Source organism: Podarcis vaucheri (assembly GCF_965113315.1).
Source record: "Podarcis vaucheri genome assembly, chromosome: 2".
NCBI lineage: Eukaryota > Metazoa > Chordata > Lepidosauria > Squamata > Lacertidae > Podarcis > Podarcis vaucheri.
In genome coordinates this window covers 68,785,668-68,812,397 of record NC_138760.1, presented here as the reverse complement: position 1 = coordinate 68,812,397, position 26,730 = coordinate 68,785,668, and the positions used below count along the sequence as shown (strand labels likewise).

At 45.0% G+C, this 26,730-nt stretch overlaps 1 protein-coding gene and 1 long non-coding RNA gene across 4 annotated transcripts in view; one reads left to right on the top strand and one right to left on the bottom strand.

Moving 5' to 3' along the window:
• Positions 1 to 23,759, bottom strand: part of LOC309526014 — a 135,047-nt gene extending 111,288 nt beyond the window's left edge. For both annotated transcript variants that reach the window (XR_014216617.1, XR_014216618.1), the window contains exon 1: positions 23,560 to 23,759. This is a non-coding gene — a long non-coding RNA (uncharacterized lncRNA). The remainder of the gene's footprint in view (positions 1 to 23,559) is intronic.
• Positions 23,760 to 24,048: 289 nt separating this feature from the next.
• Positions 24,049 to 26,730, top strand: part of GLRA1 (glycine receptor alpha 1) — an 82,981-nt gene continuing 80,299 nt past the window's right edge. For both annotated transcript variants that reach the window (XM_082211805.1, XM_082211804.1), the window contains exon 1: positions 24,049 to 24,936. In XM_082211805.1, coding sequence (XP_082067931.1) covers positions 24,881 to 24,936 — 56 coding nt within the window. In that variant the 5' untranslated portion in view covers positions 24,049 to 24,880. The remainder of the gene's footprint in view (positions 24,937 to 26,730) is intronic.

Here is a 26,730-nt window from a genome sequence, read left to right as displayed (position 1 = left end):
AAGAGGAAGAATCGCAACTACAGTTGGGGACGCTGCACACAGTTCCCCACAAATACGCGGACTTTTTGGAGGTCTTCTGCGAGAAGGAGGCGGACAAGCTACCCCCTCACCGGCCATATGACTGCAAGATTGACCTCCTGCCAGGGGCGACGCTGCCTAAGGGGAGGCTATACTCCATGTCTGAGGACGAAATGCAGGAACTCAAACAGTTCATTGATCATAATCTGGAGCGTGGCTTCATCAGAGAGTCCAAGGCAGTGGGGGGCAGTCCCGTTTTCTTCGTGAAAAAGAAAGACACGCCCCAAAAAAGACTCGTTGTGGACTACCGCCTCTTGAACCAGATGACCAAGCCGTCTGATTACCCCATGCCCAGGATTGATGACCTCCTCGCGACGGTGCGCAAGGGACGCGTGTTCACCAAGTTGGACCTACGAGGGGCGTACAATCTCATCCGCATACGGGAGGGCGATGAGTGGAAAACGGCCATGTTCACGCCCCTGGGCACCTACGAGTACAGAGTTATGCCCTTTGGATTACAAAATGGCTCTCACTGTTTTCAAGCTTTCATGCATCACGTATTGGCGGGGCTCCTCTACAAGAAGTGTGTCTGCTTCCTGGATGACATCCTGATATTCTCTGAATCGCAGCAAGCTCACGACCAAGACGTGAGGGAGGTGCTGAGGAGGTTGCAACAACATAGACTGTACGCCAAGCTAGAGAAGTGCCAGTTCGACACGACGGAGGTGGATTTCCTGGGATACAAGTTGTCGGACAAGGGACTAGCCATGGACAGCACCAAGGTTCGCGCGGTGTTGGATTGGAAGAGCCCGCGAAACCGGAAGGGGGTACAGCGGTTTGTCGGCTTTGCCAACTTCTATCGCAAATTTATCAAGGGGTTCGCGATGCAGACGGCGGCCATTACGGACACGCTCAGCTCCAAGAAAAAGAAATTCATCTGGACGGAGCAGGCGGAGCAGTCCTTTCAAGCGCTCAAGCGTCTCTTCGCGTCGGAAAAGCAACTGCTGCATATCGACCCCAGTAAACCGTTGAGGGTAGAGACAGATGCGTCAGACAGAGCCGTGGGAGCCGTCCTGCTGCAGCGAGACCCGCAGGGGGTCTGGAGGCCGGGAGCGTTCTACTCCAGGAAGCTCAGCAAGTCGGAGCAGAACTACACCATCTGGGACAGGGAGTTGCTGGCCATTCATGCAGCGTTCAAGGCGTGGAGGCATTTCCTGATCGGCGCCAAGCATACAGTGCAGGTTTGCACGGACCACAAAAATCTGGAGCACTGGCGCACGGCGCAGTTCCTGAACCAGAGGCAGATACGTTGGGCAGAGTTCTTTGCGGACTTCGATTTCCGAATAGAGTACGTCCCAGGAGACACCAACATCATGGCGGATGCACTGTCCCGGAAACCGCAATACCTAGAAGAGGTGACGCCAGCGGCGGCCATGCACATCTTCGCACCGACGGCGTGGGCGTGTGCCTCAGCTACGGTAGACCTGGATGCGGTGCGGCGTGCGTTGCGGGACGACTCATTCGCGCAAGAGAAGATGGCAGAAGTGCACAGAGGCACGGCTAACACAGACGAGTTCCAGGTGCGGGACGGCTTGCTCCTACATAAAGGGGCCGTCTATGTGCCTGGAGACGAACTTCGAGCCAAGGTACTGCAACAGTTGCACGACGCACCCACGGCCGGTCACTTTGGCACAGAAAAAACGGTGGAATTAGTCGCGAGAGACTTCTGGTGGCCCAGGCTGAGGGGGGAGGTCGCGGACTACGTCGCGAGGTGCGACACCTGCCAGAGGGCCAAGCCGGTACACAGACCGCCGGCGGGACTGTTAGAACCGCTGCAAACGCCGTTTGAACCGTGGGAGAGGGTGGCCCTAGACTTTGTCACGGATTTACCCAGCTCGAGGGGCAAGACAGCTGTACTAGTGGTGGTGGACTTGTTCACCAAGATGGCACATTTCATTCCGTGTGCGAAGGTGGCCACGGCGGAACAAACCGCCAAACTGTTCATAGATCACGTGTTCAAAGTGCATGGTCTGCCGCGGTCTATACTGTCCGACCGCGGACGCCAGTTCATCTCGAATTTCTGGCAGAAGCTGATGGGTTTTCTACATGTCAAGGTCAATCTGGCATCGGCAAGACACCCGCAGACCAACGGGCAAGCAGAGAGGGTCAATGCCATCATGCAGCAGTACCTGAGATGCTATGCCAATCAACAGCCTGCGACGTGGGTGGATTACCTGCCGCTCGCCGAGTTCGCTTACAACAACACGAAGCACGTGTCCACAGGGGTGACGCCGTTCTTCGCCAACAATGGGAGGAATCCCAGAACCTTCCCGGGACTGGAGAGAGTGGGGGAAGGAGAACCACAGACGGCGGACGCGTTCGCGTCAGAGTTGCAGGCGGTCCACGATCAACTCAGACGGCAGCTGGAGCTAGCTAAGCACGCCTACAAGGTGCAAGCTGACAAGCACAGGCGGGTTGGCGAAGAGATCCACGTAGGAGACTGGGTCTGGTTGGCAGCCCACGCAGTGCCGACCAGGTCACTAGCCAAGAAGAAGTTGGGGCACAAGCAAATTGGTCCGTACCAAGTCGAAGCACAGATCAACCCGGTAGCTTTCCGGCTGGCGCTGCCGGAGGGTTCCAGAATGCATCCGGTGTTCCACAGGTCGGTGCTCACTCCCTACAAGGCACCTCACAGATTCCAGGAGCCCGGGACGGCACCGAGTCCGTTCCGGGAGCGGACGGAGACGCGGGGGGTGGCGCAGCAGGACCCCATCAACGAGGTCACGGAGATTTTGGACTCCAGATGGGGGGAAGAGGGAGTCGAATACCTCCTAGCCAGAGAGGGCACCCGGGCCAGCGCCAATAGCTGGGTGCCAGACTACGCTTTGGAGGAACCCCTGCTCAAGGACGAGTTTCATGCCCTTTTCCCACACAGACCCATGCCAGCGAGCTTCTTCGACGACTGGCTGTTCACGCCCACACTTTCTTCCAGCACGTTCCATGGATTCGACTCGGACGGGGAACCCGCACTGAGCACCCGTTCCCCAGAAGGATCACCGGCGGGTTCGGCGTCAGACACCTCGTATTGGTGGGACGATCGACCAGAGGAGCAATGGCGCCGGAAGTGGCTGGAGATGCCAGGTCGAGCGACCGACGCAGAGACTGACACGGACGTGTTCGGGGAGGACCTTGGGTTCGAGCACGGCGGTACAGAGATGGAAGCGGAACAGGTCAACATCGACGACCGCGAGGAGGAAGAATCGGAGGTCTTCAGTTGGCGGCCAACCACGGGGAGCGAACTGTATCCGGCATTCCCTCCCATGATGATGGAGCACCCAGCACCCACACCTGAAAGCGGGGAGGGGGGAAGGGGGGGCTTCGAGGGGGGGATGGATGTCAGGGGTTCAGGAGCAGAGACGCAGAGAAGGAAGGAAACAGAGAGCGAGGGGGAGGAATCCGAAGGGAGAATGAGTGATGATGACGACCCGAGATCTCCAAGCCTAAGCAGTGAGTCAGAGGACTCCCAAAAGGGAGCCCCAGTGAGCAGAGCAAGGGGGGGATCCGGGGGGACACCCCAGGAGGAAGGGAACAGAGGAGATTCAGAGAGCAGCAGCTGGAAGTCGGGACCCACGCTCATAACTGAGAGCGGCAGCAGCTGGAAGTCGGGACCCACGCTCAAGACTGAGAGCAGCAGGGAAGAAGGTAGCCAGGCATCGGGTTCCGGAGGCTGTCAGCAGGAGGGAGGGCACGAGTCAGGGGTGGTCACGCCCTCCTCAGAGAGCGAGGCAACGGTTAAGAGGAAGGCAGGGAGTTGGGCGCGCGCGCCAAGTTCAAATGCAGAGGAAGCTGGCGCAGCAAGCAGCCCGGAGAGGGAGCCGGGTCCCAAAGCCCGCCGAAAGGAGGAGGAAGGAAGTGGGGGGTCTTCAGCGTCGGAGGAGTCTAGGAGGGAGGAGACTAGGAGGAGCAGTGGGACCCAGAGACGCAGGGAGAGGCGTAGGAGGTGGAGCAAGGCTAGGGTATTAAGCTGGTGCACAGGGGGCGGAGAGTCAGACGAGACTTCGTCGACCTAGAATGGAAGGTGTAGAGCTGCACGCTGCAGTTCGGACATGAAACTTGTAACTCAATAAAGACTCTTATAAAGTGAACGTTGGCTAGCGTGGTCCTGTGTGAGCTGGGACCTGGTGGCAGCTCTGACAAACATCTACATGGATTAGATGGGCCACTGGCCTCATCCAGCAAGCTCTTACATTCTTAGACCTCTTTGCCACCTTCTCCTCTTCCCTGCCTCACCTCACCTCTCACCTCACTCTGAAAAAAGGTCAAAAAAGGTAAGGGTGTTGGTGAACACCCAGCAGCATCACTGGGAGAATCAGAGTTGGAGTTGGAAGGTACCTTGCTGGTCATTTAGCCCAACCCCCTGAAATGCAGGAATCCTGCCATCCCTGGGTGGGCTCAAACCACCAACCTTCTGCTTAACAGCCAGATGCCCTGACCCACTGTAATAGAGTGACCTGGCTTTCCTAGGACCAGACTCTCAGAGCTACTTGGCTCAGGAGAGACTTGGAAAGTAAACCACTAGAGCTAGGTGCCTCAGAGCTCGTTGGCCTGGGGAGAGTAGTCATTTAGCATTGGACTTGTTTTCATTTGTGTTCTGTGAGAGGAGCTACAAATAGATCTGGAACCTCCTTCAGGCTCTGAGCCAAAATGGGATGGATTACCCAGACATTGGAATGAGGAACATCATGTTCTATCATCTAATCTCAAATGGTCAGGGCTTCCATTGAAAGGAATGGAGTTCAACAGTTAAACAGCAGGGATTCACACTCACTACAGATCCTGAAAATATTAAATAAAGCTGTGGCACTCATTCAGCCACAAAGATCCTGTGCCTTGTCTCATTTTCCTGGGCCTGTGAACAGTCCTCCAATCGAAATGCATGTTTATGGAAGCAGGTCTCTGACCTGATTTTGCAATATTCTTGGACTTCTTTTTCCACATGGTTTTTAAGCGGGCAAATTTCAGGAGTAAGCTTTGACAAATAAAACAAAGAAGGTGTTTAGGTGAGCAGCTTTTACGTCAGGTGTCTGCTGCTCAGGTAACGTCTGCAAAATGCCCACGTAAGCAGCATTTGCGCTCCTTTCACTCCAGAAGATAAATTATGCTAGTTTGTTCTATGAGTGAACTGGGGCATGGGAGATATTTCACCATCTGAAAACATTCATTGTGTAGGGAGGTCACTTCAGCTCTGCTTACTCAGGTCCCTTGAATTCTCCGTAATAGCTTGCTGTTTTTCTGTCAAGCTGTCAAACTTCCTCTGGAAAGAGTCTCACTTTCGGGTTACATCTGGCAGTTAGAAATGGAGGGTGCATTTAGCTACTCAGCAATCTCCTCAGGGGAGAGCCAAATGCTATTCAGTTGGGCAGGGGAAAAACTTCAGATTTTAGTGAAGGGCTCAGTATTGAGTCATTTGGCAAAAAGACCCAGTACGTAAAGGTAGGCCAGGGATGAGGAACCTATGGCCTTCCAACTTAGAGTTGCCATATTTTGAAGAGCAAAAAAAGAGGACACATTTGCCAGCTTCTACTTTTAACTATGAATTTCTATGACGATTCTACCTGTGAAAAAGAGGACATGTCCTGGAAAAAAGAGGACATATGGCAACCCTATTCCAAGTCCCATCAGCTCCATCTAGCATGGCCAATTTCAAGCATGACGGGAGCTGGAAGGCCACGGATTCCCCTCCCCTGATATCAACACTTATGAAACCTGATTACATGTGGTCTGAGGCCTCGTGTACAATAAAGCAGAATGATGGTTTGAGGTCTGGCCTACACAGAGAGCAGAATGGTGTGTGAATGGCATTGTTAAATGGTGTGCAAAGGTCTCTGAAACATGAAAATGTTAAATGTGTAGATTGCAATATTATGCAACCAATTGTGCAGTTAGAATATTAACAGCTAAAGATTGGAAGGCAAGTGAAGTTTCATTAATAGGGGAATGGGACCAGAAGCTTCTATTTGTTATGGTGATGAATAAAATTTCAGCCACAAATTCTTTGCAACTGAGTAATTTAAATGCACCATATTCATTAGTTAGAAGAATGCAGTGCATTTATAAGATATTTGAAAGCAAGGTTCCATTGTGAAGACATTTGTTTGCCAGGCCTAATGTGATTGCAAACTAATTTTTCTCACCTTTTGATGTACTGTATTTGCGTTTAAGGCTACAATCCTTTATGCACCTACCTGGGAGCAAGTGCCACTGAACTCAATGAAACTCATTCTGAATAGGTACACATAGGCTTGCATGGTAAAGCTGCAATCCTATGCATGCATGCCTCCATGTAAATCTCACTAAGGTCAACAAGCTTACTCTCAGATAAGCGGGGATATGATTTCAGGCTCAATACATGTATGGGGGAAATCATAATATTGTTAGTGATTAGAAGGCTGAGAAACATTGTATAGAGAAGCCAAGGACTCAGCTACATTTGTAATGATAAAGCGCTTTATAGTGTGCTGAAGTAATTGCCCACACCCAGGTAGCACACTATTGCTATTAAGGTAAATCCATAGCCAGCTTTTGGCAGTATGGGCCAAGCTTTGTGTTTGCTTCTGTTGCTGCCCTTATGCCACACTACTAAGCCAATGGAGAACCAGCTCATCTGAAAGATTCATTTAAAGCGTTGCTGCTGCTGTTGTGTGCTTGCTGCTTTGCTTCATTTATGAACCGCTTCCTATGAAACATCTCCGTTTGGTTTCACAGTACAAGAATAGCCATATACAAAACAATTGCATATATAAAACATATGGACTGTATCCAGTAAAGTTGTCCGGTTAGCTCAAAAACTTCTGCCTGTGCAACTGGACCTCCTCTTCTCGTGTGCTCCCACTCTAACCACAAATCTGTTCTGGGGGTTCCGCCAACCCTCCAGAACAGATTGGGAAGGTGCAGAGGAAGGATAGGGAGGTGAAGTCCCATTGCATGAGCAAAAGTTCTTGCAACAATGGAACAGCTTTGTTAGATATATATATGGGTTCTACTAGAAAATTTTACACCACCATTTTACACCACCATTCTTAGAGAGTGCATGTTTCAGATAGGGTTACATAGACATTGACTGTAGCTATTTCATCAGCATCCATGAGGTGGGAATAAAAGTTCAAGGTGATTGTATTACCAGGAGAATTTCATTTAGCTGAATCCATCTGTGTCTAGTGCTGCAATATTTTATTACAGAAAGAGATAGTTTTAATTGGAATTTACTGAAGTCTTTGAAAGCTTCCCAACTTAATGCAATTTGGAAAGCTGTATTTATTTTATATATTATCTAAATGGAAGAAATTGCTGCAGTAGTAATTTACATTTTCTGCCTTAGGTAACACAAGCAGGGTTCTCTGGGCAGTATTTCTTCATTAATTCTCTGCTAAATGACAATAATAGATTTAGTATTCCCAAAACACATGATGGAGTAAGTCTTGCAGCCACTTGAAATCTCTTTTTTAAAAAATAAATAAATGCTGTATAATTCTGTTTGGCTTGGGCGAGGATTTCATGTTCATGATGGAGTTACTAATGAAAGGTATTTAGTTTGGGCTTCTCTGTACATTATATTGAAAATCTTCAAAAATGACTACAAGCACTGAGTATCTAGTTGAGTCTATCATCTTCGGCTATGGTCTGAGCCAGCTAGCTTTTAGGGAAAGTCAGAGGAAAATGGATTTGCAACCAAGAGCACCCCAAGCATTTCTAGCTTCTGAGCATCAACAACGATCGCCATTTCACAAATAATGGAAATGGCCCAGCATCAATCCAATACCCAAAGAAGATGGTGTGGTGTTAAAGTTTATTGATATACCCCAAAGCAAGACATAATGAAAGTACAGTAAAAATAATGTGAGTCATCAAAACAATGTAAGATAGCCAGAACAAAATACCCGATGGGGCCCTGCTTACACAGTGAACAAGTCAAAATATGATGGCGATTCACTATCCTAGGACTGTCTACCTCAACCCTTTTGCTTCATTCTCCAACTCTGTAGTCACTAAGCCATTCTCACTGCATCACAGCAAACATGCAGACCCCCATCAACCCACTAGCTGTAGGCTATATCCAGCCTCATAAAGCCAACATAAAGGTAAAGGTAAAGGTACCCCTGCCCGTACGGGCCAGTCTTGACAGACTCTAGGGTTGTGAGCCCATCTCACTCAAGAGGCCGGGGGCCAGCGCTGTCCGGAGACACTTCCAGGTCACGTGGCCAGCGTGACATCGCTGCTCTGGCGAGCCAGAGCCGCACACGGAAACGCCGTTTACCTTCCCACTAGTAAGCGGTCCCTATTTATCTACTTGCACCCGAGGGTGCTTTCGAACTGCTAGGTTGGCAGGCGCTGGGACCGAACAACGGGAGCGCACCCCGCCACGGGGATTCGAACCGCCGACCTTTCGATCGGCAAGCCCTAGGCGCTGAGGCTTTTACCCACAGCGCCACCCGCGTCCCGTCATCATAAAGCCAACATGCTTAACTCTAATTAATTTATGAAGGGGTTAAGACCATAGAGTAAGCTGTCCTGACAGGCTTAACTAGGTCACAACCCCTCTCCTTGGGAGGAGGGGTTACCAAACTCTTTCTCTCTTTTTCCACCATGATGTGAACCCTACCAATACAGATGTGGCTCTAGCAAGCCATCTTTGTGTTTCTATACAAATAATTTGGAAACATTTACCATTTTGAAACCAAGCTAAGCTGCCTGTGTTTTGTGCTGCTTTATGGAAAAACAAATGAATCTGAATTTCGAAGACTCTGTAAGTAAACAATTTTTAACTTACCAAGTGTGTGGTCTCTTTATATGCTAAGGAAGTGGGAAACTCTGGAAACCTCCCAGAATGGGATATTTTAAAGGTCTAATAGTCAATATTTCCATGCTTTACTTTGCTGCATGCTTTGGGATTTGAAATCTCTGCTAGGGCTCTCTCACCAAAGAGTACTTGCCCCAAACCTGGATCTAGGCATCCAGTGAATTTTCTCTTTATTTTACCATATAGTATTTTTCCTTTTAAATCAAATACAAATGGCAAAAGCCAACGCTTGCTGGTCCCTCCCTGCTATACCACATGACTCTGACAGTGCCCTGACAGGTCCTAGAACCAATGCAAGGCAATAAATATCAGAATTGCAGTAGCTGAAGCAAACACTCATTTGTTTAAAACTGTTTTTACATTACTATTTTTGTTGTTATTTTTATTATTTTAGTTTATGAATTGCTTGACAGATAAATGATTTATAAAATTTAGACCATAAGGCCCAGCATAAAATCAGAAAAAATAATGAATTGCAATAATACACTATAAAACAAGCAGCAGTCAGTTGACAGCAAAATCATCATAAGGACTAGAAACTTGGTGATGAGTCAAATGGATATGCACAGAGTAGAATGGTGATTTAATAAGAGCAGAAGTGTAAGCATTTATGTAATATTTCTTTAGTATATTCAGCTTTGTGTCCATGAACTGATTGCCATCTTGCCCCAAAATGTACTGATACATATTCATTTATTTGCACATCATTAAATTTCCCTTAGGTTTGGACAAAACTGGGTTTGATTTCACAGTTGTGAAATATCTATCCTATCCAGATGAGGTATCCCACCTTGACTGCCATGACTAATAGCCACTATAAACTGTAAAATGATGATCAGTTAAAATACTGCCAACTGAACCTTTTCCTAATGGAAAATATACTTAGAGTGGAAATAAAATAGTCCTTGGAATAAAATTGCAGCAGTTTATTTCTTTAAAAGTGAGAAAAAAGAAATGCAAAGGGGAAGCAGAAACTGCATATTTTGGATAGAAGCTAACTGATGCCCTTCAACATGGAATAACTTTTGATTCAACGTGTCCACAAAGGGAAGAAGAGGGGAGGCTTTTTTATTTCTTTTTTTGCAGATCCCCCCTGTATCCCCCTTCACCACCTTCCACCCTGTCCCCCAACTCTCTGGAACTTCTTTTGAAGAGGCACTAAGGTTGCAGAGGGGAAGTGGATGGTTCCAACTCTTGAATTATATGATTATATAATTCAGAATTATATGATGCTACCTGAAGGAGCCTCTCCACCCCATCATTCAGCCTGGACACTGAGGTCCAGCTCCAAGGGCCTTCTGACGGTTCCCTCCCTGTGAGAAGTGAAGCTACAGGGAACCAGGCAGAGGGCCTTCTCGGTAGCGGTGCCCATCAGATGTCAAGGAAATAAACAACTATCTGACTTTCAGAAGACATCAGAAGGCAGCCCTGATTGGGGAAGTTTTTAGTGTTTGATGTTTTATTCTGTATACTCTGTTGGGAGCCACCCAGAGTGGCTGGGGAAACCAAGCCAGATGGGTGGGGTATAAATAAATTGTTGTTGTGGCATATTTTGTACTGCAAGATTTGCTCTTAGATGGGTCATCATTCCCATTTCAAGCACAAGATTTCCTGTTAGGTTGCAGGTATTTCTTCAAAGTAGTAAGATCAATTCATTTGCAGGGTGGGACAATCACATGAGGAAAATGAAGACTGCAAGACCCTAAGGAATAGAATACATGGGGGTGCATATTCACAATGAGTAGTATCGTACTGATATGGAAAGAAAACTCAGTATAATTTTCTATATTCAGGCTGGGTTTATCTGACTATAGCTGTAGCACAGCGGTAGTGAATATGGGGCCTTCCACAATGCTGTTGGACTCAACCATCTGCCCCAGCCAGCATGGCTATTGGCCAAGGAGGATTAGAGTTCTATTCCAGCAATATCAGGATGGCTACAAGTCCGGATCCCTGCTGTAGTTCCTGACGCAAACAGCTCAGAAACACACTCCAGAACTCTATGGTATTAAAATCAGTGTCCTAAATAATATAGATGGGTAAATGAATGAAACAGTCCTAAGCAAAATAAGAAAATCAAGGGAGAATTGCCTCATTGTGCCACCAAATACTGGGAATATAAAATGTATGAATGAAAAATTATTAAGGGAGCACTTCAGGCCGAACACAATCAATCCTAAGGGTTATTACATGGAGCTGCTGAACTGGGATCATTAACAAATTTGATTGTTCCAGTACTTTAAAGGAAGGGTTTTTAATGGTGCACAAATGCCTCTCATTTGAATCTGTACTGTGTGTCATTTTGTGTGCCACACAAGTTTAGCATTATTGTGTGGGGTTATTAAAAACATTAGCCCTCTTTTGTAAAAATGGCCTGTCTTCCAACGCACCACCACTTTCTCAGATTTCTTAACAGATAAGGCAGGCTATTTCCTAGCCCACAATAAATGTCTGACAGTGCAATCTTAACCAGTTACTGGGGCTAGGATTGCAGCCTTAGGGTTAGTTACTACAGTCAGATTAGCTGACATGGGAGTGGTTACAGCATGGCTATTATAGGAACATGGCGGATACCAGGTCAGGCTGATGGCACAACAATTAGGCTAATATTGTCCATTCCTGCAGCAGCTGTCCAAGGTCTCTAGGAAAACTTCCCCCTCATTACTAGCTACCTGACTGCATTACCTGGAGATGCCAGAGTCTGATCTGAGACCTTCTGCCTGCAAACCACATGCTCTTCTGAGCTACAGTCTGTGCCTTTGTTGTGTGTGGAAATGATAGTGTATGAGCTGAACTACACAGGGAGCCCACTGACAACCACCTCTCTGAATTTTGCAATACATTTTACAGCCAATGCAGCCCGTATCCATGTACAGGCAGGTTCATACTAATATATCCACACACCCTTGCCTTGTTCATGAGACCATAGGCATGAATGCAAATGTGTGGAAAGGAATGGGATCTCAGGAAAGGAGTCCCAGAGCAGTTTGGAGAACACTGACAATGTCCCCATCTTAAACTTTCCTTCTGAAAAGGCCCCATCACAGATCTTTCTTCCCCAGGTTGCTCCTTGCTCTCAATAGACATAGCCAAGGGGGGGGCAGGGAGGAGCAGCTGTCCCCTCTAATCAATAAAATTCAGTACAAATACACAGCAAACTGAGGTTCTTCCCCACCTAACAAAAGGCCTGCCCCCCCCCACAAAAATCCTGGCTGTGCCCATGTAGGAAACCCTCCTTCTGCACATTTAACAGGCCTGCGGTGTGTCAGTTTACAGGCTCAGGAGAGGCCTTTGAAGGGAACCTGTTCAGACACCTCCTCCTAAAGAGACACCCTGCATTTATCAGTGCTCTAGTGGCTCAGCCACTTCAAGAATGAATAAACAGGGAACAAAAGGATTCGCTTATTCTTGAAAATGCCTGGAGAGTATTTTCAAAGAGGGGGCGGGGAGAGAGGAAAAGAACCAGTGAACTTTAAACAGGCTCATTACAGCCATCATTTTCTTAAAATAAATGAATGCAATTTAATCATGGGCAACATTCAATTAAACCAAAATAAGAACGTAAGCCACCAGAAAGTTATTTTGTGCAAAAAAGGACTGTAGCTCAGTAGCATCACCAGAAAACCCTGCCTGAAACCCTGATTGCCTGATGGAGCAATGGTCTGATTCAGCATAAGGCATCCCATAATCTGCTCATCTAAGAAAGCAGGCAAGTAGGTAGACAGCTACAGATTTGTTTGTTCATTTATATTAAATGTCTTTTCTGCCCTTTCAAAGGAGCCCAGGGTGGCAAACAACCAAACAGTAATAATACAATTTAAAATAAGCTAAAAATGTGTTTTTGGAATACTTGAAAGGCTTTGAAACAATAAGAAGATCTCTATACAGTCACTTTTCCTTACATCTGATCATTTCAAGGCTGCTGGACTCATTTAGCCATCAAATGCCTGGAGGAATAAGAATGTTTTAGGTGGCATGGGCCAGGAGTCAGCTTTGCCTACTGAAGGGGGAGAAGGTGGAGTGTCTCCTCCTGCATCTGACCAGCCTTCAAGGACACAGAGGAGAAGGCACTGATGAGAACTAGCTCTTGTAATTTCTGGCCCTACCTTGCTGCTTCTTGCTCATCTTGACCCTTGACCATCAGATTCCCTGATCCTTGGACCAAGAGACCAGGTGGATTGCCAGGTGGACACCAGGTGGATCATCCAACCCTAGGACTGGAACTGACTTTGGATGCTGATTATGCCTCCAGGCAAGTACACCTCAGAGACTCTTCTGGTTGGCTGGCCTCCCACTCCTCTGAACTCTGCACGTTGTTGCTCAGCATAAGACTGGCATTAGGCTCCTCCTGAATATTAATGACAAAGGAGTCAAGACACACCTCACCAGGGAGGGTGTTTCACAAATGAGGAATTGCTCCCAAGAAGGCCCTGCCATGGGGCACAACACCAACCAGGTAGCACCAACAGGGCTTCCCCTGCCAATTGTAGGGCCAACATTACCATATTGAGGAAACTGCTGTTTTAGGTACTTGGCTCTTTAGTGCTTTTTACACCAGTGGTAAACACCTTGAATTGGGCCTGTTAGTCCACTTCATAAAAATTCCCATCCTATCATAAAGAGAGGAAAATCTGTCCAAATAGCTGGAGTTTATAGGAAACAAGGATTTATTTTTTTCATTCCAAAATAAGCAGATTCAAAGACTGCAGTCAAGAAAAGTTCAGTTCATTTGCAATAGTTGCCTCTTTCCTGTTTATAATAACACAGCTTTTCACTGCTGTTGTTACATATTGAGTCTGCACCAGTCCTTTCAGACAACAGAAATAAAGTAGGATAATAGCTATCGGATCAATGCTATTGACATTAATGAAAGCAAGTGGATCTTTCTGTAGTACCAGGAGACTATCATGTCATGACCACATCCTGTCCTGTAGGCATGGTTTCAAAAAGAATTAATTTTCATTCATTCATACTGAATGAAGTGGTCCCCTGTGGAGAAAGGGGCCTCCGATGTTAAGGATGGTTGGCTTGCATAAGCAAGCTGATCTTTGTCATGTGGTAACGGGAATGTTATTCAACAGGCAGCTATTACAAACAGAAACATTTGAACCATGAGGATGGAGAGGCCAACTCCAAGGCAGAATCAGTCTCACAGTGTGAGGTCCCCTTTCCTCTCATTCATTCATATTAGCACCTCATAACATCTTAGGGGAGGGTATAAGAAAACACAATGGAGTATAATCAAACAAGAAGCCTTTGGCAATAAAAACAGCAGAAGTGGAATAATAATAAACCCCACAACCTGAGGGCATTTTTATTTAAATGCCTCCCAAAATGATGCCATTTTCAATGTCCACAGTGTCCATGGGAAGGTGGCAAGGATGGTGAGAAGATTGGAGATAAAATGATATGAGGAAAGATTGGAAGTTGCTGGGTACATTTTAGCCTGGAGAAAAACTGATGTGATAGCCATCTCCCAATGAGAGGATGTTAGAAAGGATATTACATGAAAGGATGTTAGAGGATGGACCAAGTTGACCAAGATGATGTACCACGTTTATTTTCTATTGATGTAGTGGGCAGGGCCAAATGGGTTCAATTTGCAAGGAAGGGGATTTTGACTAAACATTAGGAAAAACTTGCTGATCGTCTGGGTGTTTAAGCATGGAATAATCTGCCTTGGAAGGGGGTGGGACTTCTTTCATTAGAGGTTTTGAAGCGGAGGCTGAATAAACACTTATCAGAGGTGCTGTAGTAGTGGGCTTCCTGCATTGGAAGGAAAGTGAACTAGATTAGCTTTGATATAGCTTTTCACTCTGACTTACGATTCCAGAATGAGAAACCCAGTGGAATTTCCCCAAGAACATAGTGAGGCTCACTCTTTCTTCTCATTAATTCATTGTATTTAAATATATACATTCCACTGTTCTTGGCAAAATGTTCATCAGTTAATAACCTGGAGGCCACAATGGGAAATGTGCTTTCCATTATCCCCACCATTTAACTTCTAGGAACAGAGAACAACAAGAATGTGCTTCATAATCTATATTGGAGCAATTTTATATGAAAGGTGTTTTTTTGTTTGTTTTGTTGCATTTGTACAGTTATTGGGAGTACTAAATCATTCCAGTCCCTCCCAAAAGAAACATAAAATGAAAATTAAATTTACATGTAAAGCAAATCTGTTCAAATGTGCCCAAGGTGCTCCTACCCACCACCCCATGACAAAATCCATGCCGAATCCAAGGATCAGTATTTCCCACATTGCTTAGTTCCTTTATTTTCCAGTTTTTAGATTAGCTTCCCTTACCTGGTACCCTCTGGGTGTTATCAGACTCCTAGCAACCCTGCCAGCTGGAGCCCAAAAGCATCTGGATGGGAGGGTGCACCAGGTCAAGAAAGACTGATACTGAAGACTTCTGGGAAATGATATATAATGAACTGAAAAAAATGTGGAAAATGTTTTTTCCTAAGGAACCAGAAGCTTTTCTTTTAGTTATTATAGGATCAGAGATCCCAAAGGACCAGATGAAACTGTTTATGTACACGACCACAGCTGCACAGACTCTGTTAACCCAGAAATAGAAAGGTGGTCCAACTCTGACCAAAGAAGAGTGGAAGGCAAAATTGATGAACTATGCCGAGATGGCAAAGCTTACAGGAAGAATTAGAAACCAGGATGAGGAGGTCTTTAATAAAGAATGGGGAAAGTTTATAATTTGTTTGAAAAGCTATTGTAAGCAATTACATGCATTGGTAGGATTGACTTGTAGTAAAAAATTGAACTACAGATTGACAAAGAATTTATAATAGTTATGAAAGACATTCAGAGGGGGAAATCATTACATTGAGATCCACAATGGGGGGGGGAGGGAAGTCAAAAAGGATTATATGTTTATGTATTTAATTCATTTGTTTATGTAAAATAGAAAATGCAAAAATAAAATTTATATATAAAAAAGACTGATATTGATGGTAGAACAGAAATGTGGTGATACAAGTGGGGAGGGTCCTTCATTTTAAAGGCAGCAATGCATAATGACTCCACAATGTCTTATTTCAACAGTTTGCAACAATGCCACCCCCTCTTCAAAGCTGCCTACTGGGCACAATTAAGATTTCTTGCATTCAGGGAAAACATGACACTAATGAGGCATGCAGTTTGGTCTGTGGGTAGAATCTTTATGGAAGTTGCAAGGCACAATTAAAACATCTATGCTGAGAGCAACCTTGCTAGGAAATCTTTGGGACGCCTGCACATGGGTGGATTTACTGCAAGAGGAAATGCTTCCAAGCATATGTAAATGCTCCTATAATCCTTATGCTCTTGGGTATCTTTTTACACAGAGAACAATATTGTGCTGTTCAGAAAGTGGTGCTTTGTAGAAATGAAATGACACTTTTAGCAATAGCCCCAACCTTCATCTTAAGTCAATTTGTGGTTTGTTAACCACCAGCTTCCTACAGCTTCTTTCTCCTGGCATATCTTACTTAGACACATCAGTCTGACAAGAGATCTGCTGGAATGGCAGTTGTTGAGAAGAGTCAGTTCCACACATTCCAAATCCTTTGGATTTTGTTTCAAAAGCACGGTATGGCTTCAAGAACAGTTAAGCTCGGTCTTTATCACCCCTGTTATACTGAAAATTCCAAGTGGGTCCTGTTAAATAGTGGGTAGACATAGCAGACGACACAGCGATTTCTCCAAAGCAGCTCTTTATTTGTAAGCTGGAACAGAACTGAACAGCAAACAGCTCAGCCAGCCTGCTTTTATAGGCAGCCGGCTGTCAACATTGTAGCAACAACAACCCAGGGTTCCCCACCTAAAATAACTGACGTGGACCTGAGTGAAAACTACATACACAATACTCCTGGTGGCCAGGGTGAGAACTTCAATACATAACAGGTCCGAACACCAATGCTTCAAATCCCTGATAGAGGATAAGGACCCAGAGATCACGCTAAGGGTTGCCAAATTTTGCGTGGCTGCCATAAAACTCAGGGAACAAGCTGTGCTGTTACAAAGACTAAGGCCTCAGATGCAAACGCTAGGTAATGTTTCAGTGACTAAGACCTAAACTACATTTCTAATGGCTGTCATATTTGTATTGTTTATTGTTATATTTAATTGTTAATTCAAACTTACTTCTAGTGTGTTTTATGTTCGCTTAGTATGGTATGTAAAGCTGGTCTGGGGCCATAATAAATTTCATTTCAGTTAAGCCAGTGTGGTGGTTAGAGTGTTGGACTAGGACCAGGAAGTTCCAGGTTCAATTCACCACTCAGCCATGGAGCTCACTGGGTGACCTTGGACCAGTTATGCTCTGTTAGCCTTCTCTGCCTCACAATGCTGCTTTTGTGATAAAATGGGGATGGGGGAGAATGGTATATGCCACCCAGAGCTCCATGGAAGAAAGATGGAAGATACATTGAATAATGAATAAAAATTATAAGCAGATGTCCTTGAGAAATGCTTTAAAGTCGTTTCAATATGGTCACTTTACCTTTTTAAAAAGCCAAGCATTGTGTGATGCAGGGGTGGGGAACTGGATGCAACTGGTGGACTGGATGCTTACCTTCCCCACCCCTCCACAAGGCACCCGCCTGTCAATCACCTGATGCCACAATGATGTGACCCATTTTTCTTTGTCCATGCAATTTGAAATCAAATGACAGAGGCAAAGGCACGGGGCTTTGCATCACATTATAATGGCATTATTCTTCCAACAGCAAAATTAAAGCAAGCATCACAAGGTAAAGGTAAAGGTACCCCTGCCCGAACGGGCCAGTCTTGACAGACTGTGGGGTTTGTGCGCCCATCTCACATCTATTGGCCGGGGGCCAGCGCTGTCCGAAGACACTTCCGGGTCACGTGGCCAGCGTGACAACGCTGCTCTGGCGAGCCAGAGCCGCACACGGAACGCCGTTTACCTTCCCGCTGGTAAGCGGTACCTATTTATCTACTTGCCCCCGGGGGTGCTTTCGAACTGCTAGGTGGGCAGGCGCTGGGACCGAGCAGCGGGAGCGCACCCCGCCGCGGGGATTCGAACCGCCGACCTCTCGATCGGCAAGCCCTAGGCGCTGAGGCTTTAGCCCACAGCGCCACCCGCGTCCCCTAAGCATCACAAGATTTGTGCACAAAGAAAAAAACTGAGTCCATTTTTCATAAATGGCAATGGGCATGTGTTTTTTAAACCATAGATCCATAGAATAACAAGATGCATCCTCCCACCCTTGAGAGATCACTAGATGAGTGGCAACCAACAGGTATAGAATGAATTCTTGAGAAGTAAGGTCAGCATTAGCACTATAAAAAATGGGAAAGAGACTTAACTTAGCATCCAAGGTGACCTGTTTGCCATCAATACCAACTTCCATTACAACCTGCTTCCAGAACTTGTTTACAAATAAATTTTACTTTTCCACTACCATTTCATCCATACGGAATTGTCCAGTGGAGCTGTATATCAAGGGCCTGATGTGATGAGATAGGAGCTCTTAGTGGCCCACTGTGACACTTTGCTGGTAAGTCATTTGTATCCATTCAAGTCATGATTCCAGGAGAGTACTTTTAACAGCTTTTAACAACAGCCCTGTTGTTAGGGTTGATTTTCAATTTGTAGAGTTAGAGAATGTGGGCAAGATCCTTTGAAAGATCAGGTCAACCACTTGCATGCATGATTTAGTTTAAATTAATATCTATCCGTTGTGTCTATATGTTTCTTTTAATTGCTGTTTAATATTCTTGCTGAATATATATATATATATATATGGAGGCTTTGGTGTCTTCGGGTGTCCTCCCGTGTAAGAGTCGGGGTGTCTGGGCGACGTTTCGACGAGGTCTCACTCGTCATCTTCAGGCTGGTGCTTTCGGCTTCTTGTTACTATGAGGAAAGGAAGAGCGGGCGGGGAGCGAGCGTCGCGGCGGGGTCGGTCTAGATGACCCTGGTCGGCGCCGGACCCCTTTGCGCGAAGGCGGCGCTGAGGCGAGGGACTTCGCGCAAAGGGGTCCGGCGCCGACCAGGGTCATCTAGACCGACCCCGCCGCGACGCTCGCTCCCCGCCCGCTCTTCCTTTCCTCATAGTAACAAGAAGCCGAAAGCACCAGCCTGAAGATGACGAGTGAGACCTCGTCGAAACGTCGCCCAGACACCCCGACTCTTACACGGGAGGACACCCGAAGACACCAAAACCTGCATTCCTGTACCCGTGAAAATCTACGAAAGCATATATATATATATATATATATATATATATATATATATATATATATACTCTGAGTGCTACAGCTGTAGCAGGGAAAGCATATAAATATTTTAAATGAATAAATGAGTCCAGACTACAGACTAGCATCAGACTTGGTAAAGGCAAAGAGGTGGGAGAGGTTTAGGGCCAACTGTCAGTAAATCCCTCTACCATACACTGAATGTCAATATCCCGTCAAAGCTCTCGATGACTTCAAATGAGGGGCCAATGATGGTTAGAGGAGACTTGTGTTGGCCATTCCTGTCACTGTACAGTGGTACCTCGGGTTAAGAACTTAATTTGTTCTGGAGGTCTGTTCTTAACCTGAAATTGTTCTTTACCTGAGGTACCACTTTAGCTAATTGGGCCTCCTGCTGCCACCGCTTGATTTCTGTTCTCATCCTGAAGCAAAGTTCTTAACCCGATGAACTATTTCTGGGTTTGCGCAGTCTGTAACCTGAAACGTCTGTAACCTGAAGCGTCTGTAACCCGAGGTACCACTGTAAATCAAAGTTTATGCAACTTCTGATGGTTCCTTTTGATGTTAACACCTTTGGTTTTGATGTTTCCATATCTTGCATTCTGGTATGTTATCACTATTTACTTACTTACTTACTTACTTACTTACTTACTTACTTTGTGTGTTGTCTGTGCATGACCCTTCTAGGAGACTTAGTTTGAATTATATGCAGATACCACTAAATGATGAGAGCTTCAAAATAATTTTTAGATATTTCATTTAGCAGGGAAAAGGAGATGTCACAGGAAAAGATAACATAATTCTAAATCCATTCTAAAAAAATAGATTCTCCCCCTCCCCCAAAAAGAAAAGAAAACAGAATTCTGCAAGCTTTCCCGGATGAAGAAGGTTACTCACCTCCTTCTTTGGTCAAATATTTAGTCGGACTTGAAATGGTCTCCATTTTCTTACAATGTATTAAGGAAGAATCTCAATCTCAATGGCCTCACTCTCAATGAGTGTTTAAAAAATAACACACACAAAGAATGCCACATCCAAGTCCAGTTTGGGTAACTGCATCCCAGCCTTGCTTTTTCTTTATTCCCTTGATGTAGTTGCAGAATCCAAGGGAAAGGATATGGGTTTAAGGCATGAGAGAGGCAACAAGGAGGCCCCAATTGAAGTTATGATCCATTCTAAAACAATTTGGCCAGGATCCAATGAGGTAATTTAGGTAGATGCAAGGGCACGATGTGGGTCCCCCCCTTCTTTTCTGTTAATCTTTGAACAACATGCCCAATGCTTATCACAAACTAGCTCCACTGATGTGCTACCAAGATACATGGCCAGCAAGGTACTTCTACAAGCTCAACCTATTTGCACATCAAGCCCAGTCATGTCCATTTTGACTGTCAGTGGTTCTCCCAGGTTTCAGGCAGAGAGGTCCTTCCCATCACCTGCCACTTGATCCTTTTAACTGGAGATGCTAGAGACCTCTACACACAATGCCCTTTCACCAATCAACAGGCCATGCTGTCTCTCTTGCTTATCCTTTAACCACACCCTTATGGGGCCCAGACCTACTTGACTCTTTCTCCTTAGATCCCATCTCAGGGTCCTAATGCCCCACCCTGTGTCTCCACTCCCTTCTACCTTAGATCTTCCTCCCTGCCACCCCACTCTTTCATTCTCTGGTCTGTCTCTTCCCTTGAGGCACATGCTGCCTTGCTACCTCCCTCTCTCTTCATTTGCTGTTGGTGGCAACAAGAACAATACTAGATAAAGTCCATCGTCGTCTCCCGCCCCAATAATAGCAAAACAAATCTTCCGCGTACTGATTGTGGATACAAGAGAGGCTGGCTAACACCTTCAGGCAGGCAGAGACATCTGGCTAGCCATTGCTGGAACCTGGAAACAGAATTTCTCTGGCTCAGCAAAGCAAATTTGTCATCTTAGAACAGGGGTCAGCAAACTTTTTCAGCAGGGGGCCGGTCCACTGTCCTTCAGACCTTGTGGGGCGCCGGACTATATTGGGGGGGGGATATATGAACGAATTCCTATGCCCCACAAATAACCCAGAGATGCATTTTAAATAAAAGCACACATTCTACTCATGTAAAAAGATGCTGATTCCCGGACCATCCATGGGCCGGATTTAGAAGGCGATTGGGCCGGATCCAGCCCCCGGGCCTTAGTTTGCCTACCCATGTCTTAGAATATGTCCCTCCTCCTGAGTTTAGGAACTCCCCATTTTACAATCTGCAACCCTGGCCCTGCTTCATCTCACCCACGCTCCAAAATATAAAGCATAGAGTGGCAAACAACTGAGGCTTCTTTTTTTCTCTATTACAGATCCACAGCTATAGAACGCTTCCCCATCAGATATCTGTCTGGTACCATCTTTCTTCAGTTTCAGGAGGAAAGGGAATATCTGGAGCTTTGGAAGTTGGACAGGAGATGGTTAATGGATCCAGGAATCCTGCTCAAATTCACCTTAATGTTCTAGGCAAAATTGCTAAATGCTCTTCCTCTGTTAGGGAGATCAGCTGTTTGCTGTCAGTAGCTGACCCACAATGATTAGGAAATGATCTGGCCAAGAGACATGCTAAAACAATGGTCTTACGCACACAGCCTCTGAAGTGTAGCACTGCCTAGGGCTCCCCCCACACACACACACCTCACATGGCACTTATATTTTCAACAAACACAGACACATATCCTTACAACATTCAAGGACTGCAAGTGTAAATGATTACACATGCACATGGGAGTCCCAGGCATAAAGATGCAAATGCACATCTATTAACAGCACATATATATTAGACACATTTCACCTCTTTGCTGGGAGGAATACTTGCATTCCCAGGGCAAGCATAATTGTCATGCAAAGTGTAAAGAGGCCCAGGGAAAGCAGAGGAGTACATGCCTTTGAGATCCTTTAATCAAAAGTGCTGTCAGTGTGGGCAGGATCAAATATTTTTAACACCTCTTCCCCCCTTTTCTTCCTAATGTAACACTAGCATCTCAACAAATGAAACTGATCTGTAGAAAATGTAAGTTGAAAAAAGAGACATTGCACATATTTCTGTAAACCAAGAAATCTTTAATAAAAATATGTTGTTGTTGTTCTTTTAAAAACCACACAATAGGATAACTGTTTCAATAGACCCCTTTCCCTTTAGGCATTCACTTATTTACACAAACATTTACAACCTACCTATGATTTAAGCAGCTTGCAAGAAATGCAACAATATTCAATATAAAAAGCGTGGGGGGGGGAGTTCTGCACAATCCCAACAATGTTAAGCACTTCAGCTCCTTGTGATTTGAAATAGGAGAGTTAAACACTTTATTCTCTCCCACTGAAATCCAAGGGACTCAACAGGGCATAACTTCAGCTGGAGCATGCCTGTAAATATTAAAGACACTGCTGAAGTGTAGAACACATTGGCATTTAAAATATGCTTCCTATAGGAGAACTCCCCATCAAACTCAGTGGGACTTACTTCTATGTGCAAATATGCATAGGACTGAACTGCATACTGAAGTCTCTTTGGTATATAGGAAATCAACAGGAAAGCACTTAATATTACCTATTAAGTCCCACTGATTTAATTATTTCTCTTTGGTTATAGAGTTCTGCCAACCTTATTGTCAGTGAGTTGACATCCAACTGTGAAAACATATTGCCTACTGCCTAGGGCTCCCTTGGAACCTCTCAGTTTAGTCATTAATGGATCACATGGAAGCTACATGCATAACCCTTGCTGTATTGAAGAATAGCAAATTACTTGTGAGTGGGCAAGCAACCTAGTGATGTCACATCAAAGTAAGTGGGCATCATTCTTCGAACATCAGAGCCTAGTACAGGCTGACGTTCATGCCACTCAAGGGTCTGGGGAAATCTGAAAGAGTGAATGCAGTTTCACAACCAATACTGTGTATCGCTTAAATGTGCAAATGCCTTCTTAAACATTTAGGAAGCGCTATATTGTAGATTAATTTCCAGTGCTGTCCTGCAGAGACAGGCATAAGCCAGGAGAACGAGCAAAGATAGGCAAAGATAGTCTATTAAAAAATAAATAAATGCCAGGGTGTGTGTGTGTGTATGAATCGCCTGCTTGACAACAAGCCTAACTGAATATCAGCAAGTTACTTTTTTCCCACAGACTGAATGGGAATAATAGAGGCAATGTGAAAGCCAGGTAGAAATGTCTGTTCCATGGAGCACATTTTAATAATAATTTTAAAAATAGAAGGATCGATCAAATTGCATGGGGGGAGGAAGCAGAGAAGCCCCTAAAGACAGAATTTCAAGTTCTTATTAATCTTAGGCTTTAATTTTTAAAAAAAATACAGAAGTCGAATCTTTCTTTCTAGATTTGGAGGAATCGGCATGCTTTCCGTTTAGTGTTAAGCAAAAGATGGTGAAGTTTAGCCCTATTCATTCTGTGATCTGAAACTGACAAGTTTTCCTTACCTGTCTCGCTTTGGTGGGTTCCCTCTCTCTGCTGTTTCATTTCCAACTCTGTTTAAAAGTCAAGGGAGGAGGAGAACAAAAGAAAAGCTGTTAAGCGCGCAGATCGCTCCGTGGATCGACACCCAGCGATTGTGTTATATTTGTTGGGAGTGTGTCGTGTCAAAGAGAGATTTGGAAGACTTCTTTTTAGAAGCCGGTGCTTTTGAAAGGAGGAAAAGGGGGAGGAAAAGCCACCAGCACTTTAAAGGTTAACTTCCTCTGCCGAAGAACAGGCGTTTGATCCAAGCACAACAGAGTGTAGCTTTTCAACCTCGCTAGCCAATGAGACGAGTTGGTGGGCGGAGCGAGGATTCTACAGAGGCAGGCTTATTGTTGGGGTTTTTCTTTTTCTTTTTTTTTAAGAAAAACATTCCCTCCAACCGTCCCCCCTCCCCCGCACACACACCATTTTTTTTTTTTTTAGTTTAGTAAATTAATGCAGCAAGAAAGTCTCAAGATCCGGCGAGTTCTATGGAGGTGAAGATGGGGCGAGGAGGAAAATGGACTGGATCGAGAGATCACTGAGAGACTTTCCTCTTCGGCTTCCTCGCTGATCACCATGGGAATCCCAGCCCCATGAAACTTGCCCTTAGCTTCCTTCCCCACTTTCGCCCCGAGCGATGGGACACCTTCCCTGCAGCAATAATAACTTATTCGTGGGGAAAAGATCCCGGGAAGCTGGAATCGACAGCAGCGAAACGTCGACCCACCGGGAAAGCAACGTTTCCGGAACAATGCAGCAACTGCATAAGGAGGATTGCAAATTCCCTTGGATATAACTGAGGAAGACACCCCGGGCGCCCGAGGAGATTATCCGTTGGGTTTCTTACTCCCACCCACCCCCCGTTTCCCCCCACATGGCCAATATATTCTCGTAGCATTCTGCATGGTCCAGAAGCCCGGTGCGCGCACTGGGATCCTACTGGAAGGAAGCAAGGAAGGAAGATTTCTTTGCAGGGATCTGGTCATCCAAGCAAAGCTGTTAACACCGAGAGCAGCGCTGGAGTTTAAATGTCCATTTCCCCCCTCTCTCTCCAAGGTGCTGAAACGTGGGGGGGTGGTTTGCTGTCTAGGGTCCTGAAATCCCAGCGCCTCGCCCGTCTATGTTCAACTGCCTCCTCTTCCCCACGCCACCTCTAACTGCAAGGATTGTGTACAAAATTAACACAGAGGATATTTTCCACCATTTTATCCAGTCTGGTATTTGTTTATTTATTTTTGTTTCTAAGTGCCAATTCGCTTGTTCTGACGTGTGGACTACAAATTCATCCGATCTGAAAAAATGTGTAACCTCAATGCACTTGGAGTCTACCTTTGGGAGACCATAGTATTCTTCAGGTAGGCTGTTTTCTAAACCACTGAGCTAGGGGTGTATGGGTATTTGAGATTGCAATGATAAGATCTGGCATGTGCGTTGAGTCCGACTTGAGAGAAGAAAGTCCTCCTTTGGGATATCCCCACATACTTTTCTCTCTCTGGTTATTTTCTGTTTCTAATTGTTTAATTCAGAGTATAAGGACTTCTGACAGCTTTATGAGTTACTCGGTGTAATTAGCACTGCATTCTCTGCCTGTAACCGCAGTGCTGAAAACGCCAGGTGCTCAAACTGGTAGGAATGCGACAACTAGTGGTGATGGCGAGGGTTGCAGTCGTACTCCACGAAACTAAATATTTCATTTTCCGACTTGGGGGGGAAGGATGCAAGTTGAGAAGAGCAATGTTGTGATTATGCCTCTATCATCATTAAACTTTCAGAATCACTTTGTGCTAGGTGAATTATTCTGACTATACCCAACAGATTTAGTAGCAATATATATATACCCTGCTATGAAATTCAGCTTTGAAAAAAACTCCACAAAAGTTCTCTTGTATGGTTGTTGTTGTTAACTTTGCACATCATAAGATGAGATTGTCAGTGAAATCCTGCACATGTCTACTCAGAGGTAAACCTCACTAAGTTCAGTGGGACATACTGCCAGGTAATTGTCTGTGGGATTGCAGTATGTGTGAGGGTCTGTCTCCAAAATGACCTGGCCAGCACTGTCACATACTTCTCTCAAAATATCTTACTAATCACAGGGAGGAAATAATTGTTATCTGTCCTGCTGTGTGAGAATGAACAATGCAATCTTCTGAGATAATGAGAGGTGTCATATGCACATATTTGGAAACCTATATTTGTTTCACAACCTGCAGGATTCAGAAGTATTACACTCCATTTGAGTTGCATGACTGAACCACTTCATCCTCCATGTGTTTTAGTAGAGCAAAGATGTTGTTTTGACAGAGAAAGATGAATTAATGATAGATAGATATTGATACATTTTATATATAGACACATTGCCAAAGCAATGCTTCTTTCTTTCTTTCTTTCTTTCTTTCTTTCTTTCTTTCTTTCTTTCTTTCTTTCTTTCTACAGATGCACTATTATGATCTCTTAGATGTTAGAATTAATTGGCTTTGTTCTAAGAAGGTCAGTGTTGGAAGCCTTTTCAGTCTTCCAATTAATCAAAATAAAATAAATAAGATCTCCAGTACGAAACATATTTGCCCTTCCAGAGGTCATATAATACAGGAAATCTGCATTTACAAAGCATACACATGCAGTGCTGAATAGAAGCATATGCAACCCTGCATGCCATAGACTTCAGTGGGACTTATACTGCCTATCTGTGTACAGGATCACAACCTTAATTCAGCAGAAATGTGTCATATGCTTTCACCCTGAACTGAAAATATCTTAAATGTAGATCTCCTCGTGGAGTGTGGTAAGCTAATCGCTATGCAGGACAGTGAAGAGGTTACACTGGAATGCAAAACAAATGAGAGAGAGAGAGAGCACAATATTTAAGAAGAGAGATGAACATTACGTACCTAAACAGTTTAGAATGTCAGCAAAGCCTCCTAAAAGAAAGAAAAAAGCTTTTCACCTAAAGTTATAGCAGGGCCTGTAATAGATGGAAACCAAAGATCGTTCCTCCATTCCAAGGACTAATCAAAAGCAGGGGATATGTATAGTTAAATATTCCCATGCTTCCATCTTGTTCCAGTTTAGAATGCATGCACTTTGAGTAAGTCATGTTTTATATGAAATATATGCATTCAGACTCCTATTCCTTGAGAATTTTAGGT